Below are 27042 nucleotides of genomic sequence, written 5' to 3'. Positions count from 1 at the left end.
CTATTTAGACCCCCCAATATAAGTTTTTTTTTTAATGCCTATACATATATATATATATATATATATATATATATATATATATGATTAGGCATTACAAATAAATTATATGTATAAGGAATACATTTCAATCACTTCCCATTTATTACTTTATTTACTAGGATTACTTATACATTTGTGATCACGTCCTATTTATTTACTTATTTAAATTCTTTAAATGTTTTAAGTGATCCTATTAAGCCTACCCAAATCTAAGTGTTGTAGTTATCTTAACAGTCTTACAAAATTGAGGGTATTGAATTCAATATTTAATAAATGTTAATCTCTAATCTAAACTCTTAAGTTTTGTCATGAACGAAAAAGATGAATTAGCCTATTTTAGTTGCAAACATAAAAAGTCCTGAATTTTCTTAAAAGGAAAATGTTTACCGTTTAACCCCATGTGTGTTTCAAATGCTTCATGTCCACTTCACATTGATTGGATTAAATAAGCCCTTCAATTATGATTTAATTGATTAATCCGACTAACCAATAATAATAATAAAAAACTGCTAATCAGATTGGATTCCAGTTTTAATATTTGGCATTTTTCAGCAAATCTTCATGGTTGTCTCTCTAACCAGGTCTCTCTCACCAGCTCATGACATAAAACCTCTGCACAAATTCCTTTAAGACTGATGGACTGCAGATGTAGACGTGTTATCATACCATACGTATGGAAAGTTTGCACACATCTGGATTAACAGAAGATAACTGAAACATCTAACACGTGATATATTATGTGGAATGAGAGTGGTTTATGTGAAGAGTTGCATGGAATGTTTACCTCCTGACTGTATATGTCACTTCTGAAGTGAAGTATTAGATCCTGGCTGCGTCCCGATTCATATGCTTGCAGTACACACTAGAATTGTGTTCTGGTGGCTAGGAAAGTACGTATATACTGTACTTCTAATTATGCAGTTTTGGCACATAACACATTCATACAATAGTGGCTGGATACTTGATACTTATGTTGCATATAAATGTGCATTTATTAGGCTTATAATTTCATATTATTTCACTTATGTGCTAGTTTCAGCTTTTCTTAGCAGTTTTTCTACAGCTGAAAAAAGAGGTTGTGGGACCACAATGATCTAAAATAATATACCAAAATATTAAATAATAAAATTCCTATTACTTGTTTCAGTTTTTATAACCATTTCTTACTATGTGTAAGTTGTTGTTTTTTTAGCATGTGTTTGGCAGTGTTATTTTTTTAGAATAACTGATAAACTACTGTCGTTTGATTTGTATTATTTGTTATATATTTTAATTTTAGTTAAATTATGTCTGAATTTATTATGTCTGTATAGGTCTTTTATTAAGTTTTAGTTTTATTTAATTTGAGTTATTTTAATACTTCAACAAACTAAATGGAAATGAATATATATATATTGAATTTATAAATGTGTATGTGTGTGTGGCTGTACATACACACATGTAGTTGTTCTTTTGGTGTTTGGCTTAGTGTTATGTTAGAATCATTATTATACTCTTATACCTTTTTGTTCTTTAATATTTTGAATTGTTTTTAGCTTTATTTTTTGTTTTTCATTTAAATGTTAAGTTTTTAAATTTTGTTGTACGCATTTGTCATTTTTATTTAATTTCTTTATTTTTAAAATGTGTATAGGTAGTATTTATAAAGTTTTAGCTTTTAGTTTTCTGTTTTTAGTTGTTTTAATACTACAGTCGATTGCTTCTGTTGTCCTCGTTTGTAAGTCGCTTTGGATAAAAGCATCTGCTAAATGACAAAAAAAAAATTATAATAATATCTTATCAGCCATTGAAATGTATTGTTAATTTTTGTGTAATTATACATAATGTATTTTGTAAAAATAAAACAATTATAGTAATAAATAACTATTATATGTTTATTTATATATTACATATATATATATTTAAATTAGCATTTTTTTCACTGTAATTATTTTGATGTCATGTTACATCATATATGAGATCATTTGTTCTGCATATTATCTGCATTTTTGTATTTTAATATAAGAGATAATCCACAAGAATCCACACTGCTTTCTGTAGTAATCTTTCATTTGAATGGCTGATACATCAGTGATCAGGGTCAGACTACTGCAGTTTAAACCCTGTATGAAATGGTGCACTTCCTAATAAATCGTCACCTTGGAATTATAAGGTTCTGTCCGCATTCTGAGCAGTTTTGAGATATTGAGCTTCAAAGTGTTTGCACTCCATATAGTGAAATGGGATATGGGGAACATCTCTTTCATACATCAGTCCCAAAATGTACACAACTTAAAAAAACAAAAAAAACTTCACATAATGTAAATAAGTCACAGAATAAGAATATGTGAATAACTCAATGTTGACAAAAACGGCAGCTAGAATCTTATAATTCCAAGGAGACGAAATGTCCTGTGAGTTTGTGGGATTGATGGGAGTCTGGCAGTTATGTGTGGGTTAGCAGAAGATAATTTGCGTATCAGTATTTGAGTATTTGCATATTTACAAGTTAGCAGCAAGGTACAATAATAAACATAGAAACACAACATTACGATGAGCAAAATAATTGAAATGACAAATGCAGTGCCTGTTTTTTTAAATACAATTTTATTTGCCAAAGTTTCAATCTAATGACCCATTAAAGAGGTCAAATTAATGTTGACATGCTAAATTTGATCATTCATTTACAGATTTGCAGCCCTGTGTTATTTCTAGTAACGTAAAGGAATCAGACTGCTGCAGCTGTTCTTGTTATGATGAATTAATGACATTCATTTGCCAGCACCGCCGGTTTAATGTAAATATTATGTTTAAAGAGTTTCTTCACCATATTTGGTTTAGTAATCTAATGACCTCAGCGACAGCCTTATGATAGTCTAAGCAATGTTTACTAACACAAGCAAATCGGTGCTATAGTTTAATGCTCCTCGGATGATGGTAAACATCCTGCTCAGCTGTATTTGTGCATGTTGTGGTGACATTGCTATTTCGATATTAGGTGTGTAATAAGATTGATGCTCACCTCTGAGTCCTCTTTGTTCAAAGTTGCATCAAAGCTAAAGAGATGACTTGATTTGAAGAAGTGTGTCTGTGCTTAGCATTCTTTATCCGAATCAGCGTCCTCTAATTTGGCACTTCCTGTTTATATTGAAAGCTCTACCCATAAACCTCAAGGGAAAAAGCAAAGAGTTTGTTTTAAAAGAGTTAAAACAATTGATCACTGCTGTTAAAACTTTTAAATGTAACCTTGGTAAACATTTAGATACGTGACAATGTGTAGCTGCTTAATGAATTTGTGAAACTGAAGCTGACGGCATGACATTTATGTGTTAAGAGTGAACAGCAAACCATACTTTAACTTCAAATCAGAATTAATTTTGCAGCCTGCCATAATTCAGCCATCTGTTTTTTTGTTGTTTTTTTAGGTTTAGAAAAGCCAAGGAAAAGTATAAAATCTATAAATCTATAAATGATTTATTTTCCTACGTAATTAGTAATATGCATTGCTAAGGACTTCATTTGGACAATTTTAAATTTATATTTAATTTATATTTATATTTATATTATATTGATTTTCTCAATATATATATATATTTTTTACACCCTCAGATTCCAGATTTTTCAAATAGTTGTATCTCGGCCAAATATTGTCCTATCATAACAAACCATACATCAATGGATAGCTTAAATGAATATTTATTCAGCTTTCAGATGATGTATAAATCTCAATTTCAAAAAATGGACCCTTATGACTGGTTTTGTGGTCCAAGGTCACATATTATATAGTTAATTAATTAATTCATTCATGTATTTAATAAAACCAATCTAATAAGCTAATTGGGTAAAAATTTAATTAATTTCTAAAATTATTGATTTATATAATTGAGAAATATTACGGAAATTTGTTTGGTCACAAAGAGTGGCAACCCTGATAATTGCAACAATACTGGAAACACAATTTGCAGTGATGAAGATCATGGCTGTGCTGTGAAAATCTTACACTAGTCTTTCTCATATAACACAACAGGCTTGATTTGATTGGCGGTTGTCGTAGAGGTTAAAACAGTCCGCTGTAGAGCAGTCGCATCCAAGGAGTGTTTTCTTCTATTATAGATGCTGCTGACTTTCCTCTTGAAATACTTTCCTGAGCAAACATACAGCGCCGGATTCAGGCAGCTGTTTGAGAATGCAAGGTACACAGAAAACTGGCTTCCGATGTTTAGAAAGTGAGACCACTCATTCTGATCCAAAACCTTCAGATCACAGAGTAAGTCTAGCAAAGTCATGAAGTGAAACGGACCCCAGCAGATGAGGAAGAGCAGGGTGACGGCGCACACCAGGACCGTAGCCTTCTTGTCGTTTCTGTCCTCACAATAATCGATGTGTCTCCGTCGCTTCAAAGCCCGGATGATATTGACGCAGCAGAACGTGATGACCAGGATCGGCAGAGCAAAGCCCACCAGGTTCAACTGCAGAAGATGAGCATTGTAATGCAGCATATCTACCAACAGAGGGCAATCTGAGTCAACCGCTTCTGCAGACACTGTATGACTGTAACTGTCAGATAAGTTCTGTATTCACAAAAATTTAGTTGTGATGCTCTGGCAGAATAACTAATACTAGTAACACTATCACAACTAGTCTTCACTTGATGTTTTGAGGAGTAATAGTTTTTATATTTAATATGGAATGCATTTATGAAATGTCAGTAGTGATTATTTACCTTGGATGTTAGCCGTGCAGTTCTGTTGACAACATGAGATCAGATTCTGTATACTCTGCAGAGCTGTTAAACCAGTGTTATTTCAGTACAGTTGAAATACTACAGCTTTTATTAATATTTTAGTTTTGTTTTTATTTACCCTAAGCACACAGCTAAAATAATGAAGGAGTGGCTTCACAACAACTCTGTGACTGTTCTTGAATGGCCCAGCCAGAGCCCTAACTTAAACCCAATTGTGCATTTCTGGAGAGACCTAAAAATGGCTGTCCACTAACGTTTACCATCCAACCTGACAGACCTGGAGAGGATCTGCAAGGAGGAATGGCAGAGGATCCCCAAATGCAGGGGTGAACAACTTGTTGCATCTTTCCCAAAAAGACTCATGGCTGTATTAGATCAAAAGGGTGCTTCTACTAAATACTGAGCAAAGGGTCTGAATACTTAGGACCATGTGATATTTCAGTTTTTCTTTTTTAATAAATCTGCAAAAAGGTCAACAATTCTGTGTTTTTCTGTCAATATGGGGTGCTGTGTGTACATTAATGAGGAAAAAAATTTACTTAAATGATTTTAGCAAATGGCTGCAATATAACAAAGAGTGAAAAATTTAAAGGGGTCTGAATACTTTCCGTACCCACTGTATATAATAACCAACATATCTGGATTAAAGACTTAAATCTGAACATAAGTGACCTTGCTTAAGTTTACAGAACCTCATGGCTCATTTCTAAAAGTAGAACTGTACATTTCTGAGAGTAAACTCATTTCTAAAAGTGAACTGATAGTTCACTCAACCCCTTACCTAGGGTAACCATACGTGCAGTTTTTCCCGGACACGTCCAAGCCAGGATTTGTATATTGCACCTCAGACAGGTACAAAATACAGCTGAAAATCAAATCCACGGGGTTAAAGTGTTGCATGCAAATGTTTGAAGCGCTGGCGATGCAGCCAAGAGATGGTATTTTTAAAGAAGGAGGTTTTGTTTTACAGACGGTGATGAATTTATACCACTAATATATGCTTTATTTGAGGGAATGCTGTCAGATTACAGTACAGCCACCCATCCGCAATCATGAAGGTCCCACCACTCTGTGTTACCAACCGCAGTCCTCTAAAAAACATGTCTGGCCATTGAGGGATCGCTGGAAAAACACTATTTAGGAGGTTGTTATTCATAGACACACAAAAAGGAACGAGTGAAGAGTCATTACTGGAAAGTCTGTTCTTTAAAAACCAACTAGTCATTTTCTTACACTGGAAACAAACAGACACAGTCTGCAGAAATCACCGTCTGTCCGTCTCTGTCTGATATTTAACATGCATTACACAGACACAAAGTGCCATGATATTGCCATGTTTTTTGAACAAGTACCACAGTAGTGTCATTGTATTCTCTGCAATATTTTGTAAGGATAAATATATGTTTACATTTATTTAGCACACACTTTTATCCAAAATGACAAAGAAACATCTGTGCAACCTTGAGTTTTAATTATAAACGTGATGTTTAATGTAATTGTACTTAATTTGGGATATTGAAGTTAACTCAGATTAAAACCATTTGTGTTACTTAAAATTAAAAATGTAAATAAAAATTAATAAAACCATAAACAATAATAATAAATTGGCAAAAGCACAAAACTAAATGACTAAAACTTTAACTTAAAATTAAAACGCAAAATATAAAAATACAAAACTAATTCAAAATATTAATAAAAACTATATATAATAGTTTCACAGTGATACTAAAATAACACTGATTTGACGGTATTTTACTATTATTCCATTAATATCAGAGATATACAAAAACTTTCTTTACCAAAAAAACACCACAGACATTTCTGATTTTTGGCATCTCAAAACATAAAATGAAAATGTACATTTTTATTTACAACATTTCAGAATCACATCAAAATGACATATTAAACAAACAAAATAATAATAAACATATTAATTAACATATTAAACATACAAATAAATTATAACTTTAATGTGTAACTATGGACATTTTATACATAATGGCCTTAATATTTTGTGATGGTCTTTACATTTGATGTAAGATTTACGCAAACAATTTTCACTTGATATTTGCTAGTACATTTTACAAATAATTATGAAGAAACGGAAAATAACATTGAATTTAATGTGAAATAGAAAGACTGAAATAGCATTTTACAGCATAGCACATCAAACAAACATTATAAATTATCATTTTAATTTGTGCCTATGGATGTTTAATACGTAATGTTCTTAATATGTTGTGAAGGTCTTTAAGGTTGAGGAGAGCTGTGATCTTGTAGAACCGCTTGTCGAATCATTTTTTTTCTCCTTAAGCTGCTTCATCAGCTCTATGACTTTCTTCCTGAAGTTCTTGCCCACGATCACGTAGAGTATGGGGTTCAACACGCTGTTGCTCAAAGCCAAGTAGGTGAATATCTGATTGGAGACGTCCAGACCGGATGCAAAGTCACATCCGCCGAAGACACCGAAGCGCATCAGGATATCCATGAGGGTCACGAGGTGGAACGGCACCCAACACAAGAGAAACACCATCAGCACCACCAGCACCAGGATGGTGGCTTTCCTCTCAGTGTTTTCCGCATTGAAGCGGTCGATGACCTGCTCGCGCAGAGCTCGGATGATCTTCAGAGTGCAGTAGGAGATCACCAAAAATGGGACGATGAAGCCTAGCAAGATGAGAAGAATGTCGCAAGCGAGGCCAATGTTGGGGTTCGGATAGTTCAAAATACAAGCCGTGATGTTCAGCTCCGGGATGAACTGAGTGTCCCGGAAATGAAGCGTTGGGTAGTTGAGGATTAATCCGAAAAACCAGACGGCGATGCAGTTGAGCTTGGCGTACCGCGGTCGTCTCATTCTACCACGTGACAAAGCGTGGACGAGTGCGACATAGCGGTCGCCGCTAATCAACACTAGTAAGTAAATACTGCAAAGCATGCTCATTTTGATGCCTGTGTTGACTAGTCGGCACATGAGCGAGCCGAATCGCCAGTTAAACCCATCTGCGATGTTGATGGCCCAGAACGGCAAACATGAGACCAACAGGAGGTCGGCAGCCGCCAGATTCCCCAAGTAGATTTCCGCCACCGTACACGCTTTCTTATGCAGGCCGAAGACCAGCAGGACAAAGATGTTTCCCAGGATTCCCAGCACACAGATGATGAACATGTAAGCAGGCTGCATGATGTACAACCAGTCCCACACGTCCCAATGTGGACACTGGGTGTCGTTGGTGAGGTTGTTCCTGGAGACGGCCGTAGGGATTGTGGAAAGGATGGATGATGTTGTTAATTGTATGTCGTTCTCCATGTTTCTGTGGAGAGATGTTCAGTGTCAGTTTTTACTTTTAATCGCTTTAAAGGAAGTCTCTTCTGCTGCCCAAGGCTGCATTTATTTGATCAAAAATACATGAAAAATTTTGAAATATTATTATAATTTAAAATAACTGTTTTCTATTGTATTATATGTTAAAATGTAATTTATTTCTGTGATGCGCAGCTGAATTTTCAGCATCATTCCTCCAGTCTTCAGTGTCACATGATCTTCAGAAATCATTCTAATATGCTGATTTGCTGCTCGAGAAACATTTCTGATTATTATTAGTGTTGAAAACAGTTGTTCTGCTTCATATTTTTGTGGAAACAGTCATGCGTGTTGTTTTTCAGGATTCTTTGATGAATAGAAAGTTCAAAAGAATCTTTCGCAACTTTTAAGTGTCGTCACTTTGAATACCTATTAGTAAAAAAGTATTCATTTAATTTGTTTGTCACCCCCAACTTTTGAATGGTAATGTATCACGGTTTCCACAAAAATATTAGGCAGCATGACTGTTTTCATTATGACTGTTATGCAGCAAATCAGCATATTATACTGATTTCTGAAGATCATGTGACACTGAAGACTGGAGTAAAGATGCTGAAAATTCAGCTGTGCATCACAGAAATAAATAGCATTTTACTATATATTCACACAGAAAACAATTATTTTAATTTATAGGAATATTTAGCAATTTTACTGTATTTCTGATCAAATAAATGCAACCATGGTGAGCAAGAGACATCTTTTAAAAACATTTAAAAATTTTAATTATTCCAAATTTTTACTCACAATTTTAAGGAATAGTTCACTTGAAAATTCACCCCAAATTGAAATGGCGTTTACTCAGCCTCATGTCGTTTCAACCCCATATGCCTTGATTTTATTTTTCACATAAAAAAGGAAGTCATAGTGGTTTTTAACAGCTTGTGGATGAGTTACTGTACTCCAGGAATCCTGGAAGTTGCATCCCTATGGTATGAAAGCATTGTGTAGTTGCATGATATTTCTAGTGTGATTAGGTAAACCGTCTGTCAGGCTGCGGATTAGGTGGAAAAACAGTGGGAGAACTTACAACATTGAATTTTTTTTACAGCTTCTTTGATCAGTTAGAAGTTTGAATCTTGACTCACTAATCGCAGTTAACCAGGGTCCGGTTGCTTAAAAGGTTTAGACTAGTCTTAGAAGTTAGTCATCAATTTTTGGTTTCTTTAAGACTGGTCTGTTTTTTTTTTTATTCAGTTACATAAACTTAGATTAGTCTAAACTGAATCCCAAAAATAAGACTTATTACCCTTTGGCTAACTGATAGTTGATCAGACTAGTTCTTAAGACTGTCTTAGAGGCTAAGTTTATGCAGCTGGCCCCTGCACTAAGTCTTATTTGTGTCTGTTTATCTCAGGATGTGAATTATGGGACTGTCTGAAACTACTAATTAATGTGTGAACTAATACACTAGCATGCAGAAGTTTGTGGTCAGTGAGGTTTTTAATGTTTTTGAAAAAAGTCTCTTCTGCTCGCCACGGCTGCATTTATTTGCTCAGAAATACAGTAAAAACAGTGAAATATTATTACAATTTAAAAATCTGTTTTCTATGTGAATATATTATAAAATGTCATTTATTTCTGTGACGCAAAGCTGAATTTTCAGCATCATTCCTCCAGTCTTCAGTGTCGCATGATCTTCAGAAATCATTCTAATATGCTGATTTGCTGCACAAGAAACACAATATTTTTGTTGAAACCGTGATGCATTTTACTTTTCAGGATTGTTTGATGACTAGAAAGTTCAAAAGAACAGCGTATATGTGACATAGAAATCTTTTGTAACGTTATGAATGTCTTTACTGACACTTTTGATCAATTTCATGCATTTCTTTTTTTTTTGGAAAAAAACACATTACTAGTTAGTCAGCGTGCATATGTACAATTTAAATTGACAGTCAGAAGCACAAGTTGTGTTCACTAATGAGGTAACCATAGCAACAGTCAGCCGCTTTAGTACTTTACCTTGGGATTGTTAGTAAAACATATATACCATCATGATTTATCACTTTATTGTTGATTTGCATAATGCAAATATATCACAAAAAGCATTTGAAAAGTGAAGAAGAAACATGATTCAATATTAACGGCTGACACCTTTTTCTTTTCTTTTCAGGCATTCAGACCAATCAATAATCAATACAGATTAACCTGGCAATAATGTACATTTTGATTAATACGTTTAGAAAAATCTGCCAAATATGTAATGCAGTTTTAAACAGAATTAAAAATGCTAAAACGTCTCTTGCTTTTGCTTGTCTCTTCAGCTTTACTTTTTCTTTTTTCCCCTGTTCTTCTACTTCAGTAGAAACAGAACATGTTGTTTCAGGACCTTCCTTTGAGCCAATATGTTGTAATAGTTTTTTGGCTCGTTATCATTTGAGCAAATCAAAATTAAAGCACAAGAATTTAAGCTCTCCAGCGCAGTGGACACATCTGATCCTCACAGCAGGTAAATTCAGTTAAAATGACCCGTCGTTTGACAGACATCTACACATGGTTTTGTCATTGAAACAGTGCTGTACGTACCTCACTCCTCCAAAAAGCAAATCCAGATGTGTGTTTCTCCCACGGATGTGCTGCTTTCCTGCGTGCCGTGCTTTAGTGAGCACACGGCATGGCCTGACTCTTAAAAGAGTGGATCCACGTTACTCTGATGTCAGTCCTGGTCTCCACCCTCCAGCTTTTCCCTCCTGTTTTTACTGGAAAACCCAGAAACAGCCGTCTGGAGTCGAACAAATACACAACACAGCATATTTCCCTTTATTGGTCAAGATACAGAGAGAGACAGAGTCTAGGGGTGTCTGTGACCCCTCAAGTCTTTCTTTAATGGGCTTTAATCTCGCTTGGCAGTTTATTTGTCAGTTTTAATGCTCTGAATCAGAGAAATAAAGTCACGACCTCGTAAAAGTGTGTTTATAAATCCACCAACATCCCAGCTGCTGCTGACATCATTATGGGGGTGAAAACAGAAGTGATTTCGAGTGATGAATCTGTGCCAGAAACCAATCTGCTGCTTTTGCATTTGCATTTGATATTTTATACTTGCTGTTTAAAACTGAGGCAAGCATCTCTTTAGGCTCAGGGACTCTTTTTGAAGTTTATTGACAGATTATTGGAGTAAGTTTTACAATACAATACCATTTCAGTCTTTCTTCTTCACAATTGTATGTTTAATATAATGTTACTTGCTGTTTCTTTGTAACTAATTGTGAGATTTACTATCAATTTCTGAGTAAAAAAAAATCCAAAAGCAAGGAAATTCCAATGTGAAAAATGGAACGTTCACCGAGAATTTTATTTAAAGGGGTCATATGATGCGATTTCAAGTTTTCCTTTCTCTTTGGAGTGTTACAAGCTGATTGTGCATAGATAAGATCCCTGAAGTTGCAAAGACTAAAGTCTCAAAACCTAAGAGATATTCTTTTTCAAAGTTAAGACTCTGCCACACCCCCCTAAAACGGCTCGTTCTAACACGCCCCCACATATCTACCTCACTATGTGGAAACATTTGCATAATGCGCCCAAATGTGCACGCACAGAAAGAAGGCGTGGTTTCAGTAACAGCAGTTAGTGTTGAAGCAGCATGTCAGGGAGACGCTGTGTGTTTCTAGGTGAAAGCAAAAGCACTTTATTTGGCCTTCCGAAAGTAGATGCATTTAGGAATCTTTAAGATTACTTACAACAGAACAGCAATGCATTTTATGAACGACCGTTTCGTGAACCTAGGAGAAGAGGTCATTCTGACTTTGCTATGACAATCTGGCGCTTCTGAATCAGCTACTGTTTTGTTATTAGTTGAAGTATTGACTGTTCAAATGCGCATCATGTGTGTGTGTGTGTGTGCGCGCATCACAGTAGGGTCCGCTGTCTTAACCGTGGCTTGTGTACTGCAAACACATACCAGCTTCATCACTGTGTCTGTCACAGTCTCTGTTCCCCTTTCGGGCTTGAACTGATGGTAAAACTAATTACATTATTTACTGTCTTTACATTTATTTTGAAAGATGAAGCTCGCGATTATGGTAGGGGCATTACATTTCCAACGAGTGCTTGCGGTGTTCGGCCAATCACAATGCACTGGGTCAGCTGGCCAATCAGAGCAGACTGCACTTGTCGGAAGGAGGGACTTTGTAGAAAACGAAGCGTTTGAGAGAGGCGGGGCATAGAGGACCTACAATAATGTACAGTATTTGAAAAATAATGTGTTTTTTGAACATTAAAGCATGTCAACATATTCTGTTACACCAAATACACAAAATAATGATCTTTAAAAAAGCATCCTATGACCCTGTTAAAAAAACATTTAAAAACTGGACGTTCTGAGAACATTCAGAAATAACGTTATTTGTAACCTAACGGTAATGTTAGAAAAATGTTCTCAGAACATATTTTCATTTAGCTGGGTAGTTCTTTAAATCTATTCCTCTGTAAAACATCTGAATCAATGATTAACAATCCTATGAAACAACTGTCTAAAAGGTTTAATAAAATCATAATATGGTTGGTTGCTGAGGTGTTCTGAGCTTTATTATCTTCAAAATTAAACCTCAGCTCTGATGGAAAGAGTTTCAGTGTTTGCTTTGTGTGGAGCTCTGAAACATTCAATGTTTATTTGAATCAATTCCAATGTCATTTCCATTTAAAAATCACAATGGAGGCAAGTAGACACCACAAAACCATTATTGAGCTGTTAGTTTACGGACCTCAAGATTAAACTCACTTCTCAAAAGTGTCTCATAGGCCCTAATGAGAGCATCATTTAGCACTTACCGAACACTTACTGTACACTAGTGGTTTTATTGCTCTGTTGAGAATATGCAGCTGTCAGACGTTACTAATGCAAATCACACTAATGCTAATGGATCTCTGATAGTGGCTCAGTAACTATGCTTTCTGAAGTAATTACATTTCGTTTGCTATGCTGCGCTGTTGTCAAGTGAGGACATCCATTTGGCATAAAAACAGAAGTTTGGCATTTTCAATTCAATTTTGAACAAAAATGTCTTAGCTTTTGGCAGTTTGATCAAATAGTAAGTCAAGAAGTAGATATTAGGGGGGGGGAGGGGGTGATATTATGATCTGATGATATTTTTGTATCAAAAATTGTGATATTATGATCTGATGATATTTTTGTATCAAAAATTGAGATTTTGCTGAATAATATTTCTGTGTAAAATATGCAATATTTTATTTTTCAGTATTCTTTGATGAACAGAAAGTTCAAAAGAACAGGATTATTCAAAATCTTTTGTAACTTTAAAAATGTCTTCACTGTCACTTCTCTTTCAATCACTTTAATGCATCCTTGCTAAATAAAAGTATATTAATTTCCACAAAAAATGTGCCTCAGAACAACTGTTTTCAGCATTGATAATAATCAGAAATGTTTCTTGAGCAGCAAATCAGATATTAGAATGATTTCTGAAGATCATGTGACACTGAAGACTGGAGTAATGATGCTGAAAATTCAGCTTTGATCACAGGAATAAATTACATTTCAACAGATTTTCACAGAAAACAGTTCTTTTAAGTTGTAATAATATTTTAACATTTTTCTGTTTTTACTGTATTTTTTGGTGAGAAGAAGAAACATCTTAAATTAAAAAATCTTAATAATTCCAAACTTCTGACCAGTAGTTTCGGTCATGCATGCATGCAAAAATAGCATGTTTTGGATGCATATTCTATACTGCAGAAATCTGAATGGTGCTTGTGTCAATTGTTTTCCCGAAAATAGGACAATGTCTGGGTGAAATGAAGTGGTTCAGTGGATTCAGTTCTGGGATGTAGATTCAACACTGTTCCCTTGGGAAAGACACTTAGTCAAATTGAAATGCAGTTCAAAACCAGTTTTTCTTGCAAAGTCTGATTAATTTATGAGTCAAGAAAGGATGTTCAATGAGAGAAAAATGCAGGTCCAGGCTTGATTATCCACTGGGAATTGGTTGGATCATGAAAAGGGCTGTTACTTACTAGAATGGAGTCAGATGGAAGATCATTTTTAAAGATGGGGCAAGTTTAGCATGAAACAGTGATCAGCTAAAACATGTTTGGTGGTTTTTCCTGCAATACCGTCATCATGATGTTAGTGGAAAAGGAAAGCGAGTTACTGCATTTTGATTGAAAGATTATGAAGGCAATGCAGTCGTTCTGAGCAGCATGTGTAAAGAAGGTAAACGCAACCGGTATTTAAACTCCAGATTTCATTCTTTGTTTTGTTTGAGATCACTGCAATATATTGAGCCAATATTAATGACATTCTCAGGATTGTAAGAGATGCGTGCTTTCATCAAAAGCAATATGTGAAGAGAGTCTAGGAAATACTGGACATGTTTGGCAACTTGAGCAGATGGAAATGATTTAGAGAGTTTGAAATCATATTTTCAAGCACAAATCACAGTTGCTGAAGTGCTTTGGTTTGCTAAGAAACACAATGACTGACCGCAGTCAGCATGTTGTGCAAATATTTATATGAGTTAGCATGCTAAAATGACAAAATTCTGTTATGTCAGATGGAAATTCTGAGATGTTTTGTTCATAAGTAAACATCCTATTGGATCATTAGGGACTGATGGGTCACTTTCACTGCTCAGACCGTGGACACTTCACACATACCAAATGTGTTAACACATGAAGAGGGTAAAAATAGTTTCTAAGCTATATCACCATTCTCCAGTTGGCTAAAAATTGTGAACTTTCTGTATTACAAGTTTTCTGAAATGTTCTGTTTAAATATACAACGGAGGCATTATCTAATTTAATCTGAACATTGGATAAAGTCTAAAAGTTCAAAATTCTTGTTTGATTTTGATTATGATTTTGTTGACATACTAGAGTTAAAGGCTTTTACAGGGCGGATTTTGAATTTCTCTTTTCATCACTCCACAAATCAGAAAATAAATACTGTCAACAGACAGAAAGAAGTGCTATGTTTTTAGGAATGAAATGTTGTATAAAACCAGGCGAATGATATATGCATAAACCCCTAAGTAAAAACCTTCATAGAAGTAAAACTGTACGTTTTGTGTGGAAGTGCTGCTGAAGCGGAGATGAAAACTAAAAACATATGCTGTAATAGAAATCTACAGCTGTAAATAGACAATAAAATAAATACTTAAATGTGTATTTTGCATATTTTGTTTCCACTACACTCTTAAAAATAAAGGTGCTTCACGATGCCATAGAATAACCTTTTTGTCTAAATGGTTTCATAAAGTACCTTTAACATCTGAAGAACCTTTCTGTTTCACAAAAGCTTCTTTGTGGCGAAAGAAGGTTCATCAGATTATAAAAAAGTAAGAAAGATACGGTTCTTTAAAGAACCTTTGACTGAATGGTTCGTTGTGGAACCAAAAATGGTTCTTCTATGGCATCGCTTGAGGAACCTTTTGAAGCACCTTTATTTTTAAGAGTGTAGTCTGAAACATGTTATGAAAAGCCAAATAAAACAATGTTTTTGCCTGTAGTATCCCACCTGTAATGTTTTAATTTACATTCAGTTTACATGCATAGCTGATCAGAGCTGCACAAAGCAGTTTAATTGTAAGAAATGCTCTCAAGATAAATAATGCTTAATATATTGTTCATTTTAGTGCATTAGGTTTTGTTGACTGCTGCTTTTGTTTTTTATTGCATGAATACGTTCAGTTCAGAAAGTCACAGACCCTGTGAGGAAATAATGAGATGAAAAGGCCAGACAATTAAAAGCTTCAGGACGTTTTTTGGCTGAATTACAACTTCTGGACCAAAAAATACAAAAATAAGCATCTATGAGTAAAAAAAAAAAAAAAGGCCAGCACTGTCAATATTCTTCCCAACTTGCTTGATATTTTATTTTCATTTGATTTATGATGCAGAACTGAAAGAAGTCATGATCATTTGTTCTATTCGGTCAATATACATAAATCAAGACAAATAAAACGTGACTTGTTTGGGGCAAACAAGGGAAGATAGCACACAATGATCTATTGTTGTTATATTAGAGTCCCTAGGCGAGTTGTGATGAACCCATGTGCAGTTTTATTATATCCCAAAAGTGAGCAAATAAACACAGACATGACTTGGCAAAACAAGAACATAGACATGGACACAACTCACCAACAGCAGTTATAAACAACAAAAGACAACACGAGGGCTATTTATAACACCTGTGAACAATCAAGACAATGACCCAATCACAAAACAGACCAAATGACCAAACCAACCAATAAGAACAAGACACATAAGGGCAAGTGAAACACATGACAGGAACCATAACTATGAAAACGCCAAATAAAAGACATGAAGACATGAACATCAACCAAAATCCAACCGCAACCATGACAATTGTGCAGATTTATGATGTGTTTGTATTTCTCAGAACAGAATGGAATATTTTAATGTGCTGGTTTGGTGTCTGGGTTTCTTCATTAGTATATTTTTAACGTGTGGTTTTGAAATGGTCTCGAGCTGTGGAAAGTTTTAGGGCACATCACAGCTTTCAAAACACGCCACGTCAACACATTAGACATCCACACTTACACTAACATGAAAGCAAGCCAACCAGGGTTAGTATCCTTAACTGAAACAACAACAACAACAACAACAAACCATTTTCATTACTTGAACAAACAAAATAAATAATTAAATAAAATTATGAAATTAAATATAAAAAAAAACATGTTTTTACCTAGATGCCAAGTCAACATTTTTTCAATTTTGTTAAATTGGCGTACTAAAATAATTAAAAGTAAATTAACTATAAACTAAAACCTAATAAAAACTATTAAAAAAAGTAATAAACATGATAGAAACACTCAACAAAACTACCAAAACTTTAACAACAATTAAAATGAAAAAAGAAAATATAAAAATAACCATTGAAAAATACTTGGAAAACATTTTAAATAAACAAATCAAAATAAATGTATTTAAAAATAAACTCGTTTTTTCTTTTTTTTTAAATAAAATCCAATTCAAAATATTAACAAAAACGATATAGTGTTTTAGTGATACTAAAATAACACTAGTGCTACAGCAATATGTGGAAAAATACTTGGAAAACATTTTAAATAAACAAATCAAAATAAATGTATTTAAAAATAAACTCGTTTTTTCTTTTTTTTAAATAAAATCCAATTCAAAATATTAACAAAAACGATATAGTGTTTTAGTGATACTAAAATAACACTAGTGCTACAGCAATATGTTAATTCATCAAAATTACAAACTGCTTTTCATAATGCAGGGAAATAGAACAACAAACATTCAAATTTAAACTAAAATGCATCCAGGATTGAAATATCATCCAGATAAAATAAACCGTGACTTTATTGACTCTGATTTTCCAGCAGTTTTCAGAGTCGTTCCCCACTTCACCAAGCACCCAAAACCACAGAGTCACATTTAAAGTCCAGAAACATGTTTGAAATGCATTATTGTGGGTGTGCCGGCTGAACGTGCTCATGTCTGGACGGCGTGGAGTCATCTTAAGCTTGTTTCTTCAGTGTAATGATTTATAATGCTGCCTGTCTAACTCAGTAAAGCTCTGCCAGCTCTGCAGAAGCACCACAATGAACCAAACCAGTTTTCCACAGCGCACTCTAATGACCTCTCTGAAGAAAGCACTCATGAACAGGACTGCTTTCTGCCAATAAAACTCACCAAATTGTGCAATGCTTTTTGGACACGTTCCAGGGTCTTACCTTTTTTTTTGACAGGTAGCATGGCAATGCATAAATAAAACTAATGGTGTTTTTTCAAAAGCACAGTTTAAAAATAGAAAAGGCTCCATTCGGTTCTGAAATAGAAACAGTGCTTTATAAATTTGCACAATTATAATACTGTGTCAAGACAAGTTATATTTATTTATTTACTTAGTTATTGGTGAAAGAATTGTAATGCCATGTTTGTTTGTGTTTTCTACATGGGATTACCGTGATGTTTCAAGTCATTTATACATTTACATTTAATCATTTATCAGACACTCTTATCCAAAGCGACGTACAAATGAGGACAATAGAAGCAATCAAACCACCAGCAACTATATGCAAGTGCTGTGACAAGAGTACACGTAGAAAAGGTTTTTTAAAAATAGCAATACATAATAAGAATGAAAAGTAGATAGAATAGAAATAGAATAGACAGTGCTAGTGTTAGAGGGTCAAGTGTAGATTTGATGTGTTTTTATGTGTTGATTTGGTGTCTGGGTTTCTTCATGAATATGTTTATATAATATATATATACAGTATATATATGGGTCATTACAAAAACTCAGATCAACCCAATCAAAAAACATAAAAAATGAAAGAAATCAAATCAACACATTAAACTGCCCAATTTTGTTCAGATATAGAAACATAGTGCTGCATAATAATGAATACAAATTATTTTTTGTCCTATGTTCCCTTGTTTGCTCAGAATGAGTATTTATTTATTTATTTTAGACATAATAGAACAAAAATGGTATTACAATTGTGGTTTTTATTTGTATTTATTATAGGTAGCATCAATACCATGTTTTTTTCCTTTGTTTTACATGCTAGCATGGTATTAACATGATGTTTCAAATTGTTTTATTTTTTTAAACCAGCCTCATGCAGTCTCTTAAAGCTACTTTTTTTTTTTTTTTTTTTTTAACTGGACCCGTAGCATGGTAGCTCTGTTGTAATCTCTGAAGCACCATCTTCATATAGTAACTGAATCTCGTGTGTGTCTGTGATGTTGTAATGGGGTTGCTCTGCTGAATTAGTAAGCTGCAGATGACAGCATGTGTCAGGAAGTGTTTGTGATGGTTGTAATGTCACTTCGGTTTACAGACACACTCATCACGTTATGTAAGTGGAGATAAACAAACTCTGTCATGATGGAAAACTTCAGCTCTTGCTTTATGCAAGGAATAGTTCACCCAAAAATAGAGCCCATTATTTATCATGTCGTTCACGTCTTTAAAAAAATAATCGTAACTGTTTTTAGAACTGCACCTCAATTCTGCATTTGTTTGCAAAATATATTCATCAATAAACATTATCCCTGTCAATCAGTTACATTATAATTACGATTATAAACTACTATTTAGATTTAAGACTTCAGGTTATATTGGTTAAAGTGAATTCTTTAAGCATCAGCGCCCCCTGCTGGATAACAGTTAGTGTTAGCACAGTTCATAAAATACATAAATACTAGTAACTTATTCATAAATTGTTTAGAATTATTATTTATAATAGTTTTATTTAGCATTATTATTAATAATAATAATAATAATTCATGATTTATTAAAATTCATTAATTTTATTTATTTATTTCTGACATTGCATGTGTTTATGTTTACCAGTTCAACAGCTATTGTTCTGTTTTTGGACACATTTCTCTCTCTCTCCTCTTGTGGTGTTTGAGAAGTTCATCCTTTTAATGAGCTGACTGTGTGTGTTTGGCTGTTTTTGTAGGTGTTTGAAGTTTTCATCTTTATCTTTTAAAGATATTCACTGGCATCATCTTCGTTATTATGGATTATGGACTCCGATTACCTTTCTTTTCTGTGACCTGCCGATACCGATTTTTGCCGATTTCAATTTTCTTTCTAAAAAATATAACTGACAGCATATAAACAAAAACCTACCTTTTTATTTACATAATAAAATAAATGATTAAGCATTACAATTCCCCCAATCTGGACTAAGTTACAAATGTTCTCTCAGTTAAACAACTCTCAAAATAAAGCGCTCTGTAACTGGAAACAGATGTAATTTCCCTCCGTTTATAAATGGTCATTTTTTCCCCCCTAACCTTATTAAATGTGTCATTTTTCACATCAAATTCTTACATTGTTTCAATTAATTCAGTTAGAATAATAAGAAACTGTAGAGTTGTTACAATTCAAATTAAATTAGTATTAACAAACTCTATCATTCCACTGCAGGAAACAGAGAAGCTGCATCTGAAGTGGCTTTAGATGTATTTACACAGACGGTTTGATGAAGCTGAGGTGCCATAAATGCATTCACGCCACAAAATGGCAAATGCATAAATAATTTTATAAGAGTAATGTTTTAAATATTTTTTGCACATACCAATAAGAAATGTTGGGGAAAATGCAATGATAATTTTAAATATGATCAAACCACCAGTAGGAGGCGGCAAATGACTGTTTTAATGAGTGAGTCATTTAGTCATTCAGTCAACCGATTCGTTCAAACGGCTGATTCATTCTGAAACGAGGCAAGTGACTGTCTTAAAGGGCTCCTATTATGATTTTTCAACTTTAGTTAGTCTGTAATGTTGCTGTTTGAGCATAAAAAGATCTGTGAAGTTACAAAGCTCAAAGTCCACTTCAAAAGGAGATATTTTATTTAACAGAAATCACTTTTCAAAAACTACAACGAACGACTCGTTTGGACTACAACGCATATTTTCCGGGATTTGTGACATCACAAATATCGACGAATGGGACGAGACCGGGTTGAGCTGCACTAGAGAAGGCAACGAGTGTCATCACTATGTCAGAGACACGCTAGCTTTCCCAAGCCAGACGAACTTAGAGTGGTTACAATCATTTGGGTTTAAATCGCGCTCAAATTGATTTGATTTTGATGCAATATTTACACTGAAGCTCACAGGCGGCTATGGTAAGGGGTGTGACATTTCCCGACCAGGCGCCAAGTGCTGCCAATCACAACACACACTGGCCCAGCTAACCAATCACAACACACACTGGCCCAGCTAACCAATCACAGCACACACTGGCCCAGCTAACCAATCACAGCACATTTTGTATTTCAGAAGGCGGGCTTTCATTTGATACAGGAACTATTCGAGCCGTTCATGCCAGACTGGGGAGAGAGGTGTTGTAATAATGTAAATTATATGAAAAATAATGTGTTTTTCGAACAACCTAGTATGAGAGCCTGTTCTAGTACACCCCCAAAACAAAATCAAGACTTTGTAAACGAGCATAATAGGACCCCTTTAATGAATGGATTACTGAATCATTGACTCACTCGATTCGTTCAAAAACATGGATTAATTTAGTAATAAAACACAGAGACAAACAACACTTCTGCTGTGGCTTTGATTGGAACTATTTTTGTTTGCGAAATTGAGCAAAAACAGTCAATATTGTGTCTAAAATGTAAGTCACTTAATTTGAACTTCTTGTTCATTGAACTACTATTGTATAAAATCAGTGTCACATTGCAATCGTGTTCAGGGCCGTAGCCATCATTTCAGAAGTGAGGGGGACAGAAATGTCAAATGTAATTACTTTTTTTTTTTGTCTAAATGACAGGTTTCATTTTTTTGTTATGTCTTACTTTTAATTGGCTAAGAAATCAAATACACTGCTGAACAATTACCAATAATTTGTATTATTAATTTCACTTGTAAAATGTTCCCTATATTTTCCTAATATCAGTTTTATGGTTTGTTTATATACTACACTTTTTTCCATTTTTTATCGCAGAATAAGGCAGAAAATATATTTTATAGTTTCGATAGGCCACTGTAATAAATGCAATGTCAGTTAGCACTGCATTATTCAGATGCTTTAGTTTCTTTATTACCTGGAGATGACTTGAAAAACACACGCAAACCATATATTTTTGCAATCGTGCATGTATTGTCATTACGTTTTTTATAGCTGGATGTCTGTGTCCATATTAGGGATTTCATGGCATCTCATAAGTTTTGGACTTTCTGCGCTCGAGAGAGATTCTGGTCCCTGGCCGGTTGATCGGTGCATCTCTACCTTTAACATGTAGAGCTGTCGGCACTGATGCATTCTGGGAGGTTTACAAATTATGTTGATCCATAATGCATGTGGACATGATGTCAGGTAGACTGAGGAGCCTATGATTGGCTTTAGATTGATTGAGCTGCCAATATTGTGTATAAACAGAGCTTGTTAAATAGGTAAACGTCATGTTCATATGGGCTCGTTATGAGGATATCAGGTTAATATTTCATCCAGCTGAGGTCTGAAATCATCAGTGACTACATCAGACATCGCTGATACAGCTGCGCATCGTTTCTGATTCAGAATTAGGCGACAGGGAAATTGATGGATATTGGTTGTTAATCTTTTATTAGTAAATGGCATTTTCACCCAAAAAAGCTACAGAAACAGATTCATGCAACTCTGATTTTGAAAAATAAAGACTGTTCTCTCAAATATATACTATACACAAACTGAGCTTTTACTTTCTACACAGATTTTCTGTGATCAGCTCATATTTGTTGACCAGAGGCCAGCTGCATAAACTTTATGTTAAGAAGTGTCTTAAGTACGAATTTGACCAACTAGCTGCTAGCCAAGGGGTAATCAGTCTTATTTTTGGATTCAACTTAGACTAATCTATGCTTTTATGTAACCGAATAGACCAGTTTTAAAGAAAAAAAATGAGATGACTAACTTGTAAGACTAGTCTAAACCTTTTATGCAACCGGCCCCAGCTTGAATCATTTTATATCATGGATACAGTCAGACAGGCTTAACAAATATACAAAATAAACAAGTAACAGCTCCAAAACCTTGGCAGAGTTTCATGCACATTGTGTCTTAGAGTTTAAGTCTTATTGTGTTACAGCAGTCTGAACATAATCCATCGTAAAACTATCAATCATAGGGTCTTCTGCTATAAAGGATGAATTTATGCTCACTGAATAATGAGCATATTCCCTACAGTAACTCATATTTGCATATCGTTAAGAGTCTGTTAGTGTTCTTAATTAGAAAGGATTAATCACCATGGCAACAGCTACTATTGGACCAGAGATGATCAAAGCCGCTTCAGCGTTTAGATGTGTTTATATCAGATGGGAGATGCCGGGATGATTCAGTTCTCTTTATCCTATTGGATTAATCTGATATTAATAAGTGTGAAAACAAGATTTGACTGATTATGCAGCCGCTTATCAAATGAGTAACTAAATGTAAATGAAATATTGATTTTATTTTATTAGAAGTAGAAAACAAGTGTGGAGAGACACTGGAGATGACTGGACTGAGCTGAAGGTTATTATTGTTAACTAAAACTAAATAATTACTTAAAATAAACAATAACTGATTTTTTTAATTGTATTTATTACTTAATAATTTTATTTTAAAATTTATCAGGAATAATTTATTATTATTAAATATTTCATTGTTTATTGTTTCATTATTGAAACAATTTTATATATTGTTTAGTTTAACTTCATGTTCTAAGATAACTCAAATTAAATTAATACTTAATAAAGACTATAGTCATATATATTAAAAAATAAAATAAATAAAAATACCAAAAGCACACATTACTAAAATTTTTTAATTGAAATAAAAAAAGAAAATAAAGCATAATTCAATATATTTTTTTTTAAATCATTTTTAGTATTTTTTATGTTTATATAGTTTTTATTCATTTTAAATTGAGTTTTAGTTTTTGTAGTGCATCAGGTTGAATGAAAATGGGAAATGTTTCCTTGGCTACTAGCTGAAATAAAACATGTATTTTATTTCAGTTAACATTTATTTTATTTCAAGTAACATGCTTTTTTTATGGCTTTATTTTTAAAATGATGCTCTCTGCACTTCTATCATTGACTAGCACTTCTCAGAACTGCATCTTATTTCTCTGGAGATGTTCAAGGAGGTCCAGTTCTTTCATTGAATTGAATCCTTTAGCTCGTCTCCTCATATGTCCATGACTCAGTGTGTGTGGAGCTGCACAATAAAATGATAGTTTTGTCTTCCCCATAAGTCTTATATAGCTGTTCCGTCCTCAGAAAGTAAAAGCATAAACGACTCCGACCACCACGATGTTGCCGATGGTGGCGAAGATGGCGATCCAGAGCCAGATGGCATCGCTGGACACACGCTGCTGATCCTCCTGCTGGACCTGTGTTGATGATAATGCAGGAGGCACAGCGTTCACACTGGCCGAGGAGTTAAAGAGCGAGTGTTCCGCGCTGCAGTCGTCCAGAGGAGACGCGTCCATGAACGCGCCGCTCATCATCGGAAGCTGAAACACAGAGAGTTCAACAAGCTTCACTGGCTGTGATGCACAGGAGTTTCAACTGGATTTTTACTTAGATCTTTAAATCTTTTTGTGGGTGGTTCCTATGTGGTTGCTAGGGTTTTCTGGGTGGTTGCTAGGGTGGTCTCGGTGGTTGCTAGGGTGGTCTCAGTGGTTGCTAGGATGGTCTGGGTGGTTGCTATGTGATTACTATGGTCTGGGCGGTATGTACGATGTTGCTCTGGGGTTGCTAGGGTGTTCTGGGTGTTGCTAAGGTTGTCTGGGTGGTTGCTAGGATGTTGTGCAGTTGGTAGGATGGTCTAAGTGGTTGCTAGGGTGGTCTGAGTGGTTGATAGGGTGTTCTGGGGGGCTGCTAGGGTGTTTTGGGTGGTTGCTAGGGTGGTCTCGGTGGTTGCTAGGATGGTCTGGGTGGTTGCTATGTGATTACTATGGTCTGGGTGGTGTGTACGATGTTGCTCTGGGGTTGCTGGGGTGTTCTGGGTGTTGCTAAGGTTCCAGAGTAGGGAAGTCAATGGAAGTCAATGGGGATCATCAACTGTTTGATTACCAGCTGTAGCGTCTGCGTAGGATCATGCTGGAGTGTTGGACTGTTTATGGCTTAAAAGACCCTTTTAGCCTTTTGACATTTGCATATAAATTACAGTTCTGGTCAGAGATGTTACTTGTATAGGGGTTGTAAATTGCCAAATGGTTCTTCGCCGTCAAAAAAGATTAGAACCAGCCCCCACGAGAATCCTGGAATCTTCTGATCAAAAACATTCCACAGAGAGCTGTGAATGGCCAAACGAACACGCACACACCCAAACTAACACACACACACACATACAGACATTTCTTTATTTTAGACTATAATTAATCAGTTATAATTGTATCTGGTATATGCATGTGGTGTGTACACTCCCTTGTTAGATTAGATGAGTTACCACTCGTTATTTGTATTAGTTAAAGCCATAAAACACTTATATTCAGGTGTATGTGTGTATCTTTGGTTTAATCTATTCCAGATTATTGTTTCTTGGTATCAATGTTACCTGTTCTTCATTTCTCGGACAATGACGTATAGTATGTGATTGTGAAACGCATCATATGACTCGCACGATATTTTGGGTTAAAACTACGGATATTCCAGACCGGCCATAAAGCATGCAAATGAGCCATAAAACAAGAGACAAAGACGATTCTCCCGCTCAAAATCCATGTCTCTCATTGGTCAGAACACACAGAATAGGAACTCTCAAAAACGATTAGCCCAAAATAACTTGCGCTCAAAAAACTTCTTCTTCGTTTGAGACAACACCTTTCAGGACTCTCAAGACCTTCCTCTTGAGTTTTATTTTCCGGCAGTTTTTACTTTCAAGTAACGTTAGTCGCTGTGGACTTCTTCTTCAGAAGAACCAGAAGTAAAAACTTCCAGCTGACTCCTCACGAACTCATCAAAAGACCTCCGTTATCTACCGCATCCGGACTCCTCTTCAGCAATCGAAACCAATGCAAGTAACCGCTTCAAATTATTCAGATGCGTGTTTAAATCTCAGTCCCTTTTAAGGTGATTATTGGATTCTTTGATGATTTTTCAGAGGTTGTGGTTAAGTGATGTGAAATACTGCCATTCTTTTCTATTCTCTATCTTTTCCTTACTTTGTTTCATTCCGTGTATATATATGTTTTAGTTAGTTATATGTTAGATATAGTTTCATTTTATTAAATCCCTTATATTCACAACGAATTGTCTCTGTTTACTGTTCACAGTTCCAAGTCAATGAATGTTTGAACCCTTGCTACATTTGGCTAAGAATTACTGCTAGCACTGCACAAAGAAGGACAGTTTATTGTTCCGTGGCCAGAAAATAAATATTCCTTGAATTGATAAATGATTATATTGTCTGCTCGGTGGACGGACAGATCAAATAATTGTAATATTGATTCTGCTACAGTTAATTCGAAGATATAATCTAAATATTTATTATGAATCATAACCAGTTATAATTCGTCATAAATATTCCCCTTTTAGAGCTAATAAATAATAATAAACGTTACACAAAAATATGAAAAGGAAACAGTGTATTAAAAAATGTGCTGCTCCTTTACAAGATAAATGTCTCTTGTGTTCCATGGTAGGACTAAATAATTGATGCAGGAATTTTCATATTTTGGAAAAAAATACGCGTTTTATTTGATTAATTTACTTGAAGTTTGCTGTGAAGTTATTCAGTCACCTCTATACGCGGACAAGCACATGTGTATCAACACACATGATGAAGTTACACTGCTCTCGGTCCAAGCAGCCACCATTCACAAGTTAATCATGCCACGGTTGTCTCTCCTGTCACTCGCAGGCACTTTAATCAAATTATGACCTTGTAAAGCATGCACTTGTCATTTGGGACCGGAGACTCTCTGCTAATGACTAATTAGCCCCATCACCTGTTCCTCCAAACTTCCATTAAACCCATAACTGTGCTTAACGTAATGAAATAAACAGCAAAAAAGAAAAAGAAGAACAACCATCAATGACAAAACTTCTGAGAACACATCAATCAACATCATGGTAATTTATAATGGGGAACATAGTTGTCTTCTCCTGTGAAAGCCACCCCTCATTGGACTAGAGGACGGCGAGGATACACATTAATTGCTAATTAGTTTGTTATTGCTTCCCCGCAAGGGGCAAAGAGCAAAACACTCAACTCAGAGCCTCGACCCTTGCAGAATCACCAACTCAGCATCTAAGTAATTAGCTGTTAAATAACAATACTCGTATCATTGGTTCTGTGTTTTATTTACTGAAACTAAAAATCAGATGATTGTGTTTCATATTCAAAAATAAATCTTAATTCTATCTATCTACCAAACACGGTACCTGTTTGAAAGGTACAAATATGTGCCATTAAAGTACTAATATGTACCTTTAAGGTACTTATATGCACCCTTTA

At 34.8% G+C, this 27042-nt stretch overlaps 2 protein-coding genes across 2 annotated transcripts; both read right to left on the bottom strand.

Moving 5' to 3' along the window:
• Positions 1 to 4019: 4019 nt before the first annotated feature.
• Positions 4020 to 10865, bottom strand: LOC107560173 (B2 bradykinin receptor-like). The gene is made up of 3 exons (XM_016244268.1): positions 10650 to 10865; positions 7459 to 8073; positions 4020 to 4503 (listed from the first exon to the last, which is right to left on the bottom strand). Exons 2-3 carry the CDS (start codon positions 8067 to 8069, stop codon positions 4020 to 4022), a joined length of 1095 nt encoding a protein of 364 aa, XP_016099754.1. The 5' UTR covers positions 8070 to 8073; positions 10650 to 10865.
• Positions 10866 to 23711: 12846 nt separating this feature from the next.
• LOC107560162 (uncharacterized protein C14orf132-like) lies at positions 23712 to 26873 on the bottom strand. Its single transcript, XM_016244257.1, has 2 exons — positions 26865 to 26873; positions 23712 to 24094 (listed from the first exon to the last, which is right to left on the bottom strand). The coding sequence occupies exons 1-2, from the start codon at positions 26871 to 26873 to the stop codon at positions 23855 to 23857; spliced, it is 249 nt and encodes an 82-aa protein (XP_016099743.1). The 3' UTR covers positions 23712 to 23854.
• Between the last annotated feature and the right edge of the window lie 169 nt (positions 26874 to 27042).

The sequence above is a fragment of the Sinocyclocheilus grahami genome, unplaced genomic scaffold (assembly GCF_001515645.1).
Source record: "Sinocyclocheilus grahami isolate Dianchi unplaced genomic scaffold, SAMN03320097.WGS_v1.1 scaffold713.1, whole genome shotgun sequence".
NCBI lineage: Eukaryota > Metazoa > Chordata > Actinopteri > Cypriniformes > Cyprinidae > Sinocyclocheilus > Sinocyclocheilus grahami.
The sequence above is the reverse complement of the archived record's forward strand: the minus strand, read 5'-3'. Positions and strand labels throughout refer to the sequence as shown.

What these genes read in the sequence shown, in the direction of transcription:
- LOC107560173 (XM_016244268.1), bottom strand. Translation starts at nt 8,069, where the DNA reads ATGGAGAACGACATACAATTAACAACATCATCCATCCTTTCCACAATC. An exon ending in CCGAACCCCAACATTGGCCT is followed by an intron (nt 4,504 to 7,458) that starts CGCTTGCGACAT and finishes GCTGCATTACAA; the next exon opens with TGCTCATCTTCTGCAGTTGA.